This window comes from Festucalex cinctus, chromosome 5 (genome assembly GCF_051991245.1).
Source record: "Festucalex cinctus isolate MCC-2025b chromosome 5, RoL_Fcin_1.0, whole genome shotgun sequence".
Lineage (NCBI taxonomy): Eukaryota > Metazoa > Chordata > Actinopteri > Syngnathiformes > Syngnathidae > Festucalex > Festucalex cinctus.
The window spans coordinates 29,535,861-29,554,273 of NC_135415.1; the positions used below are offsets into that span (position 1 = coordinate 29,535,861).

At 40.9% G+C, this 18,413-nt stretch overlaps 1 protein-coding gene across 10 annotated transcripts in view; it reads right to left on the minus strand.

Annotated features, from left to right (window-relative positions):
* fbrsl1 (fibrosin-like 1) overlaps window positions 1–18,413 on the minus strand; it is a 302,303-nt gene that overhangs the window by 106,734 nt on the left and 177,156 nt on the right. For 6 of the 10 annotated variants that reach the window (XM_077521257.1, XM_077521256.1, XM_077521250.1 and 3 more), the window contains one exon: window positions 11,221–11,250. The exons of the other annotated variants lie outside the window; for them this stretch is intronic. In XM_077521257.1, the coding sequence (XP_077377383.1) occupies window positions 11,221–11,250 (30 nt within the window). The remainder of the gene's footprint in view (window positions 1–11,220; window positions 11,251–18,413) is intronic. 10 annotated transcript variants of the gene reach the window in all.

Here is an 18,413-nt window from a genome sequence, read left to right on the forward strand (position 1 = left end):
GATCACTTAAATCAAAAGCGAATTTAAAATCAAGTAGTTGGACTTGACACCATTGGTTGTGAAAACACAAGTAAACAATGTGACTTGTTAACAGGATCAAATCTGTACAGCCGTTTGACCCTTGACCTCATTGACAGACTCCATGGCAAGCAGTGGGATTACCCTGGAGCGAGACAAGCAGCTCTTAGATTTGGAAAAATATCGATGCCAGTGAAGTTGCAAACTCCAGAGGCAAAGAAAGAAGTTTCTTTCGTAGAAATGTTATTGACCTTAGACTTTGGCTCTGCAAACAGAGTGATGGCTTCGAAACAAGACATGTCAAGAAAAATGCCTTTTTGCCCTATCCTGACTCACCTTGAGCCTCTGGTTTGGAGCTGACAAACTTCAGGGAAGTGTAACGTGCCTCACAACACGGAACTAAACGAAACGGAGCCAACGCTCCCGAATGTCGGGCCACACTCCCGACCTTCCAACCTGCCCGAGCGCAATGCCGAAATGAATACTGGCGATGGATGAACGCACGAACTTACGGCGAATTAACATGAATGGATAGTGGACTAAAAACAATCTACATTGCACTAAACAAAACGAAAGGACAGTGGAACGCAAAAACACACGCGAGAGGTATAGGGGCTGGCTACAAAACAAACAGACGAAGGTGGGGGGCGAACACACGCAAACAGTCAGACCAACCAGCCTGTCCGACTACCAGCTTTAACTGTGACCACAGCTGGTCATGTACCTGAAGCCAATTCGGCGATCAGCTCCTCCCTTGCCCCGATTGGTGGACCGAGTCAAACGAGTCAACAAATGGGCACGGGCATCGTGGACCGTAACAGGAAGTATAAGTGAGGACCATGTAAATCAAGACGACTGGGGACAGATTTATTCTTGCCTTGGGGCCAAACAAACCAAACTTTAACATTACCCAAAGTCCTTGTAAACGGCTCTGAGACCTGGCAGCACTCTGCTCGATTTCCATGCAAAATATGTGGCCAGAAAGTAGAAGACTGTACAGATGGATTGACAAGAATAGTGGCTGAAGTAATCGTGAAGAGTTCCCTTACTTACTTACTCTTACTTACTAAAGTAAAGGACTGTCTTTTCATTTCAAGAAGAAATCCCTGAGCACTCACTGCAATGTAGGGTGACAACACCGGCTGGGCTACTGGTGAGATCCTTGCGGGAGTTTGACGAGAGAATAACAGATCGTAATGGCAGATGTATAAGGGAAGAGGGACAATTTTTTTTGCGCTCAGAGAAAAAGAAGAAACCGGCCAGAAACGTGAAGGCACAGAGATTTCGGAAGAGTAATATGAATGTAGCTGAGGCGGCTCCAAGTCCTTCAAAAGACATTATCGAATGTTTTACTGTACTAAATACATATATACCGTATTTTTCGGATTATAAGTCGCAGTTTTTTTCATAGTTTGGCCGGCGGTGCGACTTATACTCTGGTGCGACTTATGTGTGAAATTAACACATTATTATATCATTTCACATGTTATTTTCACACTAAACCGCAAGTGGGCGCTCTAGGCCTGTGTTGATAAATTCAACATTGCCGGTAGAAGAGGAAGCGGCGCATCGTCTACCTCCCGAGTTGGGGGAGTTGTTTAAAAGTGACACTGAGGATGAAGATTTCATTGGATTTAGTGATTTGGAGTGAAACTGATAGTTTGGTAAACTTGTTAGCATGTTCTTTATGCTAGAGTTATATGAATAACTTGTAGTGATGGGAACATAATTCACCCACGGAACGTTGGGACGAAGGGAGAGTTCCGGGTGGGAAGGTTTTGTTATGTGGAAAAGGGGAGTTAGCCTGTTAGCTTCTAGCTGAGTGGGGAGTTGGGGGAGGGATTTTTTATTTTTTTTTCCCGCTCAGAGACAGTGAAGAAACCGGCCAGAAGAGTAATATGAATGTAGCTGCGGACCAAAAATGTGGAGCGGGAAGAAAAAGAAAATTGTTATTTATGTGTTTTGTTTCTTCACAAAAAAACCCTCAATTTAGCTTTTCTTTGTCTTTGCTTTGTGTAACCGCAGCTCTGTCCCTTTTGGAGGTGAACGCTCTCACAGATGCAAATGCACTAGCCTTAAAAGTTCCCACTGTTTTGACATGGCCCCGGGCCCCGTGCTCCAGCCAGGCGCTGGGCATTGGAAATTTAAGTCGGGCATAGGAGAAATTAGGCGAGGAGGCAAGGAAATGGGATGTTGACTTGAACTGGCCCTGGGGGCAGCTGAGAGAGTGTCCCTGTGCAGCTTCGCTGGATGCCTGACAGTTTGATGGAGTGAGTCGAGGCTACCCCGCGGCCCAAGCTGCCGTCTAACGGCTCAGATGTAGCCCAGCGAGAAACATATTGCGCCTCGGGGCATCGCTCTGTACCGCGACTGCCCTCGTCGCTCTCTTTCTCGCTCTCTGTGCTTCTTCAACTGGCTCTCTCTTTCTTCACTGATTCTACGATTCCAATATAGACAAGAGATGTGAGCTCACGATTAAAACCACATTTTCACCAACCACTTTTGCTAAGCTAATGAACATTTTGAACTATACTTATTTGGTTTGTGTAGTAAATTGTAAGATACATAAGTACTGTAGTAGTGTAACATAATCCCAAAATGATAGTTTAATCTGCCAATAAATTCAGTCATGATTAGGGTGACAGTACAGTTTTTACACCATAAACAAAATGCGACTACAGTGGTCAACATAAAGGAGCACACTCCAGCAGATTTATTGTAAACCATTTTTTGTATAATATTCCCCACAAATGGACCACTGATTAAAATTGTTACATTTACTGTATAAGGTCCATGATATGTACTTTATAAGTCCTCCCCTCCCCATCATCTGTTGTCACATGAAAATGCCGATTCTCTGTCAAAAAAATATGTAAACCATTATGACTGTTTTGGGTTTGGTAATTGGGTCATATTTGATGGTATGCAGTTATGTCCCTTATGATGATGATGATGTTGCTATGCAGTTGCTTATACCCCTTGTGATGATGAAGCAGTCTGTTGCCAACTTGCCATGCAGACGCTATAGTCCGTAAGGTACTCCTAATTTTGTCTATTCACTCTTATGTTGTCATATAGACCTTTTTCTGTCATACAGAATTGTACCTTGTCCAAGCGGGAGTTACCGAGTGAGACTTTTGTCAGTACGTTGAGCTTTTCTCTCAGCACGTCGTGATTTCCTACCCTTACTCTTCCCATGCGAGCTGTTCTTTAATGTTTTCGAGGTTGCTTCCACGCATCCAACCGTGCTCTTTCCATTGAGCTTTCTCAGTCATGGGTTCTTGGATACGTTTGGGTCCTAATTCTTCACCTCGTGTGACAGTATCATTGCAGTGCTTTAGGTACTAAAGAGCTTCTGTTTGTACCCTTCAAATCAGTAAAAACTAGCCTGTCTTGAACCAAAGCTATTGAGCCATACCTATCGAAACATGCAGATAAATACTCTCTTCTAAACGAAGGATACAAAAGATTTGTTTGCTTCCTTATTACTCCTCCCCTTTATTTTTTTTTCTTCATAAAGTGTTGAGCACTACAGATGCTGTGTGCTGAGCTTAGGCCAGCACATGGGAGGAAAGCAAGAGGAGAGGGAGGTGTTGGGAGGCAGAAGGAAAGGGGGAGTCAGGCTGTTGGCAGGCCACAGTCGTAATGAAAAGAATCTGGCAGTGGCCCACTGCGCGCTGGTCATGAGAAGCATGTGCCGCCGGGGGGGCTCTACTGCTAATTTAAGGGGGCAGCCAAGCGTTTCACGCTAGGCTTGTCATCAGGCCAGAGGGGGCCTCATACTGGGTGACAGCAATTGTGAGGGTGGGTAGATGGTTTGGGGAGCTGGTTGGAGGAAAGCAGCAGAAAGGGTTCACTTACCAGCACCCCGCCTTGTGCCTCCCGCTTGCACTCGGCAATGATCAAACATCATCACGGGGATGGTAGAGAATTACAAATGGATAACCTGTGGCAATGGTTGGAAGTGGACTCATCTTGCCTTTCTGTTCACTTCTCCTTTCCGAAGATTGCTGTGCTTGTTCATCTCTGAAGCTAACATGGAATCACTATTGTGGAGTAATATTAGGGCGGGTCCAAGTCCTTCAAAAGAAATTATCTAATGTTTTACTGTACTAAATACATATATACCGTATTTTTTGGATTATAAGTCACAGTTTTTTTCATAGTTTGGCCGGGGGTGCGACTTATACTCTGGTGCGACTTATGTGTGAAATTAACACATTATTACATCATTTCACATGTTATTTTCACACTAAACCGCAAGAGGGCGCTCTAGGCCTGTGTTGATAAGTTCAACATTGCCGGTAGAAGAGGAAGCGGCGCATCGTCTACCTCCCGAGTTGGGGGAGTTGTTTAAAAGTGACACCGAGGATGAAGATTTCATTGGATTTAGTGATTTGGAGTGAAACTGATAGTTTGGTAAACTTGTTAGCATGTTCTTTATGCTAGAGTTATATGAATAACTTGTAGTGATGGGAACATAATTCACCCACGGAACGTTGGGACGAAGGGAGAGTTCCGGGTGGGAAGGTTTTGTTATGTGGAAAAGGGGAGTTAGCCTGTTAGCTTCTAGCTGAGTGGGGAGTTGCTGTTAAGACCTCAGAAGCTGATGTCAATAAAACGCCAGCCTTTGGCTCCGCCCTTCAACACTCCGCCTCCGACTCCCGTCACTGCTCGCTCCAAACTCTTAATATGTTACGTCGTTACTGACATTAGCAGGCATGTCAGTCATGTAACGTTAGTATACCGTACGCTTATTCAGCCTGTTGTTCTCTTTTATTTTTATTTTAAATTTACCAAATAAATTTCCCCCAAAAATGCGACTTATACTCAAGTGCGACATATATGTTTTTTCCTTCTTAATTATGCATTTTTTTTGCCTTGTTCGATTTATAATCCGGAGCGACGTATAATCCGAAAAATACGGTAAGCGGTTCCTCATTGCATAGCAGTTCAAATACTGTAAATTCACTCTACTGCAGATTTTAACTTGTGACCATAACTAACTAATGCAGGTTTTTTGTCGCTATTTCAGGTGTTTTCTTGCTATTTTTTTTCCTTCTAAGTCGGACCAGTCAACAAAAATGTCTTTTTCGGAGGGGATTACAAAAACCGAGACCGTGAACATTATAGTTCATCGCATCCAAAATTCCCATCCCCTCTTCGTAGGTGCGTTCACAAATATGCTCCGTAAACAGTTGCTTTCAGACGTTAATATGAGTGCAGCAAATTATTCAGGGTGATAAAACGATTAACTACTGTATGTTCTATCTAAAAACTGCTTACCTTGAGTACAACCCTATCTCTCATGGTAGCCAAAAGGTAAAATCCTGGCGGATGGATTCATTGAATCCATCCGCCAGGATTGCACCTTGTACGGTAGTCATTGCAGTATCTAAAAAGCTTATGCATCTGATTCATAAGTCTATTAGATACTACAATGACTACCGTTCTTCTTCGTTTTCTTCTTCGCCATTTTAAGAAGACTTTACAAATCTTTTGTGGTAAATACTAATAGGCTAAATTCAGGTGTCAGATATCTGAGCTGATTGCAAAAGCAGGAAAAAGTGGTTAATATGACATAACTCACCTTTTGTCAAAATGTTACTAAAAATATTGGTGTTGGCGGCTTGGTTGTGTTTACCTTGCAAATGATATATCCAGAGCGGATGGACGAAGAAGGCAGCTAGTAGCCGTGAGAGCTAAATGGAGATTGCACAACACCTGAGCAGGGCTGTGACAATCCCCTCCTCTTAAATGGGAGCGGAGGGAAAATTAAAGTCCTTGGTAACGGTGAAGAAATATAATATTCTGAACAATCACGACACGTTTACCAGTTATGCTTCGGTGATTTCCGTAACATTTGGCAGCTTTGAGTTTTGCCACATAAACGCACATTCACAGTTTTGTGTTTCAATGCGTTTGATTGAGGTGCAAAATGCACATTTTGACTCAACAAACTGCTATGCAAATATACTTATTTCAAACCTATATAGAAAAAAGCGAAGAAAAGGGTTAGTGTCTACAATTAACCAAGCAACTTGAAGGTGCACGTGAGACTCAAAAAAAGATTGAGAAGTTTGAGAGACAAAGGCAGTGTTGAAAGGTGGTCGACGGTAGATGAAGGGAAGATTAACACGCTGTGCGAGTTTGTTGCCGCTGAACAAGCCTCCACATGACAAAAACTGGAAACGATATGAAGCAGAGCGAGGAAGACAAGAGAGCTCTGTAAGAGTGAAGGAGGAGAGAAGCAGCCACATTGCACATCTTCAGGCTGTGAATAATTTAGAGGAGCACTGGGGAGACGAGATGAAGATGAACACAAAACACTGGCAGCGTTTGACCTGGAGCTGGAGCTACATCAGTGCACATCACAGAGTGGAAAGCTTTCTCCGTCTTCCTCCCTCAGTGTGTATCCCTTTTCTTGGGGTTGCTCTTCATCTGCCTTCCTTTGTGGCGGCGAGGAAACAGCCGTATGCTGTTCTGGTTTCGCCTCACATTCGATGAAACTCAACAGGATGGTTGACAACTCTTTCCTCAAGGTTCACTTTTCCCCTCCTCTGGACAGTGCAAAATAAGTTGAAGAATTTTTGCGAAAAAAAAAATTAAATAAATAAAAATAAAAAAATCCCTGTGTATGCATGACCAGAAAACAGGACGCCATGTTGGGTATCGATTCTAATTTCGATTTCGATTCACAAAAGATCAGCTCGATCCGATTTGGATTTTTCCCGATTCAATTCACTTCAGTTCAATCAGATATCGATTAATTATGGAACATCAATTCTTCTTAAAAATAAAATAATCAAAAATGCCACAAATGGTAAATTTTAATAAAGTAAATTTTACAGAGGCTGGTCAACTGATTTTACGCAAACATATTTTAGTGTTACATAAACACTGACATCAGCAAGGATGAGATGAAAATATTTTCATAATTTTCATTCAATAATTGTAAATATAAACGAAAATTATTTTGAATTGTCTTAAAGTGCAATACGTCAGGTCTAGGTAAGAAAATACTTTTAAATTCATGTGAATAGTAAATTTAACAAAACAGTAAGATACCAAAAAATTTGTATTCTATTTTCTTAATAATTTATGGGAAAAAAAGATATTTCAATAATCGATTCATGGAACATTAATTCGATATGAATTATTCAATTTTTTTAAACCCAGCCCTATGTTTAGGTGCAAATTACTTCCTGGCCCAAACTAATGCAAAAATACGAAGACAAGAAAAAAAATGTTGCTCTGCTGTCTGCATTCAGATTTGCATTGAATATGTGAATATGTCCTCCATTTCTTTACCTAGATAAATAAAGGTTCAATGAATAATCACTTTTAAAACGCCATCAATTTTGGACACAAGCAATTTTGAAAATACAATTTTCAGTATTAACATGAATAAGAGTATATGCTGCATATATATGGGTATGGAAAAAAAAATGCTTCAAGTACATACACACATTGCATTTTCTTTGGAAAACTTAAATCGTGTCTCTATATTCAGTTTCTCTGCCAGTCAGGATGTCATGTCATCTGCTTATGTGTGTCAGTAATACAAGCACAGGTACTATTGCATCACTCATCACTGTGGTTGGTTGGAGAGAAATTTGATCAACTCTTACTTCTTTATTAGTGTAATGAACTAACTTTAGCACTAGGCACGATATGAGTGTTGAGTTCTCCACATTTCCAAACAGATAAGCGTGCCATTTGGTAGGAAATATTGGAAGAGCAGTTTCACGATCAAAATGAAGCTGCCATCTGAAGAAAATTTATAACAAGGAAACGACCCCCCCCCTTCCTCGAAACTCCTTTTTGCCGCTGTCTCTTGCTCAGTCTGTGCGGCTAATATTATCGGGACGTCCCTTGTTTGTAAACGTGCCAAGTTGTGTGCGCCGCTGCGGGCTGTCTATTATAAGCAGGCCTTTGGGGGCAGCGTTTCCATATGGCGCCACATATGGTGCTCAGCAGCATCAATTAATGTTGTTATAATAGTGATTTTTATGAGCCCTGCTTTCACTGTGTTGCTGTCTACTCTACTCCTCCGAGTCTTCTTTCCAACCGCTGCAGATTCTTCAAGCTGCCTTTCTTCCTGTCCAAATCTGAAGGCTCTTCCCAGCCTTTCTTTTATAACATAAAGGAACTGCTTTGTTCTGTAAAATATTTTAAATTCAACCCAATTAAAAGTCAATTTGTCAGATTTATAGATTTAAAACCGTATTATGTTTTCTCTGCAAACTTCATATTAGGCCACATTAGGAAGAACTCAGTACGTGATATAAGATTCGGAATCAGTGAGTTTTTTCCCCCTCCGTGCCTTTGGTGGAGGATCTGACGGGAAACTTAGCAAAAAAGCTGAGCTTAAAAAGCTTCCCAGCCACACCAGACTTGTCAACGAGACCACAATTAGAGAGACCGGATCACTGGCAGTCGGCGGCGAGAAACAGCGAGCGACTCTTTTTCGTTTGTGGAACGCACTCAAAGCGGGGTTTTAAAACGATTTCAAATTTCTAATCACTCTCAGGATAAAAGGCCTTGGTGTGTACGTTTGTCTCCGCACAGGGAGCTTCCCTTGCCATTTCTCTGCCTCTGATTCGGATTGTTTTTTTTTTTTTTCCTGTTCGTTGCTTTTCCAGCAGGCAGGCAAGCTGGCAGGCAGCGCTGTTTGAAGGTGCAGTCAGGAGCGAGTGTGGGCCTGATGCTTTGTAGTAATATTTCCAGCAGCACAATCTCATTACTCTTTGACGTGGGAGATGCATGCAGGGGCGGATTGTCATTTCATGCTGTCAAAAGTTCCGTGAGGGGAACCGGCGATGGGAATAGAACTTCAATGACCTGCATGTTTTCTGGCTCATTGCGACTGAATATATTAAGCCAAATACAATGCAACGGACCGGGATGCTTGAGAATGCTTGTAAACTTCACGCCCAGTCCCCCAAGAGAGTGGAATCTCTCTCTTTTGGTAACTCAGACAGCGGATCTATTTCATAGGTTCCTAAACCTGTCTGTGTAGATCAGGGGTGTCTAAACTTTTTCCTCTGAGGGCCACATACAGAAAAATAGAAAAAATGCATCATTTGACGTCTTTTTCCGTCAATGGCAGTGAATGAGTTAACCATGGTAAAAATCAATGAAGCAATTCAAAATTGTTGATATCATGTACAGTTACTTATTGAAAACTGCTAACAGTCACAAGGCAAATAGTGACCCCTGTGTGCCACTATAATAGTTTAGTAGTAGTCATCAGTAGTAGTAGTAATAGTAGTCATCAGTTTTCACAAATCTATTCAAAATTGTGCGTAAGTGAGCTTTTTTTTTTCCTACATGGCCCTGGTTGATCTCCTTTGCTCTGCTGCCACCTGCTGGCCGTTTGTGTAATAACTACCATTTCTGCAACCGTTCTTTGCAGTTGAGAGGCTGCATCAAAGCCTTCTGTATGCTCTAGCATAAAAAAAAAACAAAAAACAAACAAACAAATGTATAAATACGTCTTTGGGACACTTAGAACATAAAAAAAACGTATTTATACGTTATTGTGAGTAAATGAGTTAAACGTTTTTGGCAGTCAAAGAGTTAACAGGTAGCAAAGATAAACATTTCTTGAGAGGAAAAGTCCTGAGAGGGGAAAAACAAACAAAAAAACATTCACATGGGATAACTGGTAGTCTCCCCACCAATGATAAAAAAAAAACAAAAAACAAAAAAAACAACTTGGTGTATCCTTCAAGCTGGAATTCACATTGAGTTCATTGAATGCACTAAAAGCTGTGCCCCGTTTAAGAAAGTCCCAGGCGCTGATTGAAGGGTCTTGGTTACCATGCAAACCCCGGCCTGTTGCTGGGGTGACTATCCCAAAGTGCTTCCTGGGTAATTTTCAAGGTCACCGGTTTGTGCACGCCTATGTGGTGCAGATGGGTCCACCCTCATTTGGAGCCCAGCAGGAGCTCTTTCATTACGCCCGCTGAATGGCCTCATTCATCCACTTCACCTCCATTGGTCACGCCGAGCCTCTTTAAGAGCGCTCAGGACAAACTTTTCTTCTCATTCCACCTCCTGATCGTCGACGTAACACCCACCTCAGTCACGCTTCATTTTAGTTGGCGAGCATGTGCTGGTTGAAAGTCTGACATAGACCTTTAGTGGCAAACTTAACTGATTAATATGTAACACTGTTTTCCAGGAAAGAAAATGGAGATGAGATATTTTACTGTTCAGTGTGTTTGGCATCATAACATTAGACTTTTTTTTTTTTTATGTTCTTAATTAGTCCATCTTAATTTTTCATCTTAGTAAAACATTTTAGAAAATTAATTGCTTATAACTTTTTGAATTTTTTTTTTCACGTAATCTGTGACAACGCTGATGGTTAGCTAACTTTACATCAGGGTTCTGATTGGAATTCTCATTAAAGCTGTCTTTTCTTTTCGTTTTTGACTTTTGCATTTTAAATTCAGCTGGTCTTAATTATTTTTTAGAACAGGTCTGTTAGTTTTTAGTAGCTTTTATTTGAAAAGTCTTTGTTTTAGTATTAGTTTTATTTTAGTTTTTTTAAATATACAGTATGGCGTATTTGTCAAGTGAAAGATTGAAAAAAAAAAGTAACTAAGTACATTCCTTCTTTTGTATGGATATAGATACAAGTATAGCTATATCAAAATAAATACATCTAATATGAACTCTGACAGCGGATGCGTGATATTAATTGACTAAGAAAAATGAAGGACATTTTTTTTTTCTATAACTATAGCTATAGTTAGTTTTATAACCATGAGATGTAGTTTCAGTATATGTAGCTTTTATTCCAAATATTCTCTTTGTGTCTCTGACTTGCTCCAAAGGCATCGAAGAATTATTCCAGTTGAGCGCAGCATCATTTCCCCCCTAAGGTGCAATAACTGCAGCACTTACCAAAGCCTGTGGGTCCACTATATTTTCCTTGCCTTTAAATGAGTCCCAAGTTTGACATGGTGCAAAGTGACTAATTGTCCTGGGTTGTCTGCATGCCAGGAATGAGACCCACTTCAACTGGTGAAAGCCCCCCCCCCATTCATCCCCCTCCCACCCACTTCCTGGCTCACTATCTTTCTTCTTGCAGCAGATTTACCCACACTGCTTCTCAAACTACTGAGCTGTAAAATTGAGTGGAGGCTAGGCAAGATTCAAAATGAAACCTGGCATTGTGGACGCACTAACCTTGAGGAGGGTCACTGCTGTTGGCGGCACCTAAAGAGATGGAAACAGAATATCAGCCATTTTGGAGCGGATGCAAGGTACAGATGAGGACAGAGGGAAGATTGTACGAGAAGAAAAAAACAAGTGGAACTTTTGCTGATAAAAGAAAATGACAGATTGAATACAAATATGCTACAGTAACTAGAAAAGTAAATAGAAACATTATGTTTTCATACTTCATCCACTCTTAAATGCAAACCTCATCGTTATTCAATTCCAAGTATTAGCCTAATGCTACGTTCTCACCAAATCCGAAAAGGCGAACTGGAACGCATCCTTCACGAGCGTTTCACCGCATAGTGTTTTTGGGACAATTGCTACTCATTCGCGCTTTCGTCAGCACCGTAGCGGAGGAGGCGTGTCCCTTGGTGAACCAGGAAGTGGAGCACTTTAGCGAGTCAACAAAAAGTGGGCACCGCCAACTACTTCCACTTCTTTCCTGGGACTAAACAGCCGTGGCACTATTTTCTCCTCTTTGAAGGTACGTGATAGCACTTTGGCTTTTTTAGTCCCGTACTCGAAGCCGATTGGCTACCGCGAGGCGAAATGCGAAAAAAGTTCAATTTTTTGAACTTCGACGAATATGCGAATGTGCGGATTTTCGTCGCGAATGTGCGCCGCCGAATCGCCATCCCTCGCTTTTGGTGCGAACGCAGCATTTGACTCGCAATTAACTCTTTGGACGCCAAAAACGTCATATTACGTTTAATATAAACCTCGGGTATGCCGCCAAAAACGTCATTTGACGTTAACTATGTTTTTTAATGGAAACGGGTGGAGGAAAGCCTTGGGCAGCTGTGCTCCAAGTATCAAGCCGATCGGGTTAATGGTAATTGTAAATAGTAACACATACACACAACACACGTGCGCAGTTGCACACGTGTAAATAGTTTGTAAAGAGTTTTCCAAATTGTTTGTTCAGATTGCTACTGTTGAATGTAAATAAACTGTTATTTTGCAATCAAAAAGCACTTTTTTATTATTGGGGTAGTGTTTTATATAAGTTTAGGTGTAGAATCACTCATGCAAAAAAAAAGAAAAAAAAAGTGCCAAATTCACTAGAGTGCATGAAATAACATCGTTTCACAAAAAGCTTGATTTCTCCGTATTTTGGAAGAAAATAGAGGATTTGGGTGAAATGAAGCAATTTTCTATTGTTGATTACTGAAAATCTGAATCAGGTAGAAACACACTTTTTTTTTAGATGAAAGATGAGACTTCAATCTTTCATTTGGTGGTATCCGCGTTTCCATAGTCCGAACACAACATTTTCTGTGGAGCTTGAAAGATCGGTAAAATTCTGTAAATCAGCTAGCACTATGGGGTTACCTTTTCCGAAAATGGCTGGCAGTCAAAGAGTTAATGGTTTATTATGAAATAAGAAAAACAAATATTTGCTGATGAACGTTACCGCACATATTTTACTAAAACGGCGCACGGTCATAACAACCCAAATAAAACAAGTCACTGAAGTGTGTACTGACCCTTAAATATAATGTGAACAATCAATTACTAGGAATCACAGACAGAGCGAAGGATTAGATGGGCTCAAATGGAGCATCAGTCCCACACACTATCATTTGCAGGAAAATTACTTCAGTAATGAAGAATCGAGGCCCATAAATCCTTGTGGCCTCACCTTCCTTCGCCGCCTGAGTCCCGTTGGGGAGCTAGTAAAAAAAACCCTTTAAAAAATTCATAGCGCAATTTTGCTCAAATCCCTCCCAGCAAGCACAATTATGGAACTTTCATCTCAATTGATTTATGTCCCCGGCTCGGAGAGGGAGGCGCTTGGCTTCGAGACAGGTGGGGCTGGAAGAGGGGAAGGGGAAAAACAAGTGGTAAATCATTGTTTTTAAAAGGAACGAGCCGAGGTATTTTGTCACTTTGAATGCGCGTGGGTTGCATCAGGAATGACAGAGAGGAAAGGGAAAGGAGCAATCGGAAAGTGAGAGGAGGGGGGTGAGGAACCGAAGGCGGGAGGGAGATGGTAAGCGGAATTCCATTTGATTAATAACACTAATCAAATTATACAGTGTTCCTCTGTGTCCTGAAATCTGGGGCCATAATGTCCTCTAATGGCGAGGTTCATGGAGCTAAACTTCAGAGGGAAAACACGGCGCCGACTGCCGCGTGCTTTAATGAAGGCAGTAAAACATCCATTTCCAGAAGCATGAAATGAAAGGCAAGATTGTAGATGTGCACCCAGTGGCTCAGCAACTGCACAAAAATGGAAGGCTGTTAACACCAAAGACAGTGTGAGACAGAGAGAGAAAGAGAGAGCGGGGGAGAGAAACCAAAGTCCTTGTAAAAGAAAAATGAAGAAAAGAGAAAAGGGCATGAATGCCACCAATAACGGACTAGAACCAGAAAAAAAAATGAAGTGAGGTGCGGAAGACAAGATTGCTCGACTCACTCAGATTAAAGATGAAGCAGGAGACTGTCTGTTACACTTAGTGCAAGCAAAATGCATCACCATTTAGTTGCAGATGCACCCAAGCACAACATTGTCCTTCTCGTACATCACAATTCCACACCACATCCCTTTGTGTTATCCTCTCCGTCTTTCTATCCATCCATCCATCCCTTCCATCCATCATTTGTCTGCTGATGGCCAGCACACACAAGGATCCACTGTCAGTTTTCTTTTGCCCACCCATCGATCACAATATCCAGTCAGCAAATTCAATTCTCCCGTGAATGAGGTGACAAACAACAATAGTTCTCTGATCTCGGCAACTGGCTATCTTTACGCTTGAAAGAGAAGGTAAGAGGAGGAGATGCCCAAAACAGTTGCAGGTCCTGATCAGAGGTGGGCATTCCATCAGTACTGATGGAGACCCAGGAAACTTAAAATAAATAAAAAAATAAAAATAAAATAAAAAAAAAGCTGATTGACTATGTACCGATAGAAGTCGGTTTTCGTCTGTCACTGGGATCGTCTCTAACCGGCTCAGTACCGACAGAACTATCAGCCCGTCACTGAGGGACTCTCGTTTCGCTGACGACTGTATGCAGGTACTAGTTTAGTAACCTGACAATAGCCGGATTGATATCGCGCTTCACTCAAGGGAATTCTCCGCAATATCCGTCTGGTACCGCTCCACGGTAATTTGCTCGGGAAAGACGATGGACGATGCGGCAGCATTGTACACGTTTGTTTGAACCAATCACGGCCACGGATGAAAATGTCTTTGTCCTTGTCGAACTGGGTGCACAAACATATCGGCTAGAAATGGACGAAGCGCCTCTCGCTGTTCAACAAGGAAACGGTGAGTAATTCTGCGAGAACAGAATTAATTGGAGCGTCCATTCGTCCATGTTAGGTTTGTTTGTTAGCCCCGGCGTCGGCGGTGGCTTCCTGGTTTCGTCACAGTTGCATGTCCCGTCCCCAGACACAATGTCGCTCTGTGATTGGTCCAAACCACCGTTTGGATCAGTGTAAAGCAACGGGCTCTGTACAAGATGTGTTCTCCGGAGTTTGCGAACTCACAAATACCGTGAGGATTCATCTTGCGAGAGATAGGTTACTAGTTTAGTGCTCATGCCGTGTATTTTATGTCAGGCATGTTGTTGGACAACTAAAGGGTCCTATGAGGCGTGCTCCTCCTACACAGTGCCATTCGTGAAGAGGGAAGAGAATAGGAATGTAACCGACAATATCAGGCAGACTGAGTTATCGAAGCTTGTACTGTAAATTGGAAGTGAGTCACCATTAAAACCACCTTGTTTCTCCGATTGTGTCTGGCCGCACTCTTTAACTTGAATGCTTGTATGGATGCGATTCCCCCTAAATTCCCATGCAGTCCAAGCGTCCAAAAAAACAGTGTGTGTCTGTTTTTTTACTTTCCTTTATTCAGCTGTTCCTACGGTTAAAAAAATATCACTGATAAAATAACGATGCCAACCTGTAATTTAGCAATGACGGAGGAGTGGTTACAGTTTGGTTCGGCTTGAAATAATGACCGACTGACAATGACGGACAAAATTTACTGACACGTGAGAATCGGATGGCTAAGATGGATCAGATGAAGCAAGTGGCTTGTTATGTTGTTGCAGTACTTCCTGACATGCAATCGGGAGTTATTATTCACAACAGTTTCTCCCATTTTCGGCATGATTAATAAAAATTGTCCTTATCTTGCTGCACTCAGATGTTTGTTTGCTCTACGTGAATGGGAGAACATATATGCACAGAATGTATTGCATTTTTGTGTCATAAAATTTTTTTTTTTAAATAAAAAATAAAAAAATAAAACAGAACGAGAACCAAACGAAGTTGAAGCTGCATTATCTTTCTATGCTCTTCAACCTTGGAACATTTCCTCAACACCTGAGATCTGCTCGAACCGTCTTTGAATCTATTGTTCACTGCTGCTTTTCATAAATACACAAAAAAATATCATTTCTTGTTTCATCTTTTCATTTAACCTACTTTTACCGTAATATATTTTCATTTAATCTTACTTTGAATATTTTTTTTTCCCCTCTGTCAAGCACAATGGATTAGCCTTGTATATGAATGTGCTATACAAATAAAGTTGCCTTGCCTTGAATTGGTCGATTGTAAGCAAATCGTGTTTCTAATTATGCGGAAAAATGCCATTTGGGAAGTAATGGAATGGAAACATATTTCATGCTTTTATGGGTGTTGTCCTTCACCATCCAAACAGCCTCCATCATAGTCCCGTATAAAAGTTTTTTTTGTTTTTTTTTAAACTTTCCTCACACTTGGTTTGCCTACCAAAAACTTAATCATACACAATTACATAGCCATCACATCGAAATGTAATTGAATTGAAAGCTGACACAAGATATAACTACATTACAGCGGAGACATACGGGGGGTGGGCGGCACTCCTCTGGGACACGGCCTGCGGGGAGCTCATTACCGCCCGGCTTTGAATTATTGAGTGCTAAGGCAGTGACATTGATGAATAGAGGTAGGTGTCGAGCTGTAACACCTCAGCAAGTGTTTATCTCAACTTACAGCAACCGAAGACGTCTGAAGGCGGGGATCTGCCGTGGCATGAATATTGCACGGGAAGAAGTTGTAATGGTTCATAATTGAAAGGGTTCAGGCCACGGTTAAAGTCTGAGAGAGTCGATCCTCCTGGCCCCTTCCAACTTTGGAATGCATTTCACAGAGGCAAAAATACAGAGTTCTCTGGCTGTTTCCATAGAAACACCACCTACATCTTCAAGCCAGTCGCTGGAGGTTTGGTGGCAACATTCCTACCGCTGCTCATTGAAAGCACGCACATATGCATCAAGAAGACACTTTTTGTTGCCATGCATTAAATAGCTGACAATTTGCCCAAATTCGAGTCTGTGTGACAATTATTAGTTTTTATTCTAGTAGCAGTAGCAGGAGCGTGTGCTCAATTAAAAATAATAAAAGTTTAGCAGGCTCATATTTATTTAGTAATACAAACCGTGGTGTAGAACTGCAGTGTCTCTAATGGTGCGGTTGCCTTACTCAGCTACATGCAAAAAATATTCAACAAACAAAAAATATTCAAGGCTCTACACTAACTTTCACATCGGCTGCACTGGTGGCACCAATTTTTTTCAGTTGGTCGCACCACACAGGGTTCGGTCGCAACTTTTTTTTTTTTTTTAGGAGATAGAGCTTGACCGTATTTGCTGATGAAGAGTTGTCTCAATTTGCGTATATATATATATATATATATAGCGTATATATATATATATATAGCGTATATATATATATATATATATATATATAGCGTATATATATATATATATATATATATATAGCGTATATATAGCGTATATATAGCATATATATATATATATATATATATATATAGCGTATATATATATATATAGCGTATATATATATATAGCGTATATATATATATATAGCGTATATATATATATAGCGTATATATATATATAGCGTATATATATATATAGCGCATATATATATATAGCGTATATATAGCATATATATATATAGCGTATATATATATAGCGTATATATATATAGCGTATATATAAATATATATATATATATATATATATATATGGCGTGTATATATACACATAGCGTAATCGCGAAGTTACGTTAATAATATACCTTAGCTTTTCTTTCCAAACAGTGCTTGCGACGTAACACAGCAGCAATACGGTAGTACGGTATGGTAATATGGTAGTAACTAACAGGGCTGGGTAAAAATAACATACCGGTAAAGGTCAATGAGACTTCTTGTATTTTCCATGATGAGGGTCTGTTCATGCTAATTTTATTCATGCACAACGCGCGAAGTTACATTAAACTCGCGTCTTCCTCAACACATATATTCCACCTGTCTCATTCTTACCTTTTCTGCTCGAGCGCCCCTGGCGGCCGTCAGAAAAAAATGCATATTTTAGCCGCATCGTTGTATAAGCCGCAGGGTTGAAACGTGTGAAAAAAGTCGCGGCTTATAGTCCGGAAATTACGGTATTTCGGATCAGCTCCAATTTTTCTTTTTTTTTTTTTTTAAGGAAAATGCTAATGAATGGGAAGATGCTGCTTGTATTTCCAACTCATGACCTCTGATCTCAGATTTTGGCACACGCTAATATGCAGCCGAGACAACTGCCATCAGTCTTACGTGAGCTAAATCGTGCCGCCTCGGGTGGCAAAGAGCCCACACAGCTCAGCTAATTTTGTAATCACCTTGCAGTGAATCTGGCGGAAAAGCAGCACTTTGTCACCTCGTTAGAGGTCACTAATTTATACATGCGCTGCGTTCACAAACACAAGAGTACATTTCAAGGCAGAATTGCTGCATTTGTACAACTAAGTAGGCTAATAATGTAACAAACACATTTCCAGTACAGCTTGATTTATAAGCACTTCCATATTACATTATAAAACTGTGTCACTATTGGAGAGTGAGGTCAAACGAATACACGAATAACTGCAGTCCAAACCTAATTGTTCTAATAATGACAGCAAAACACTAAATAAACAAAAGTGACATATTGTACTTGCTTGATGAGTCGGATAGCTGCCCTTCCTGAAGATAACGTTGAGGATAACATTGTCAGTTTAAGTTCATGAGCTTAAAAAAAAAAAGAAAAAAAATGGTCAACCTGTTTCATTTGACTTGGTGTCTGAACTGAATCAGCCGACTAAAAGCACA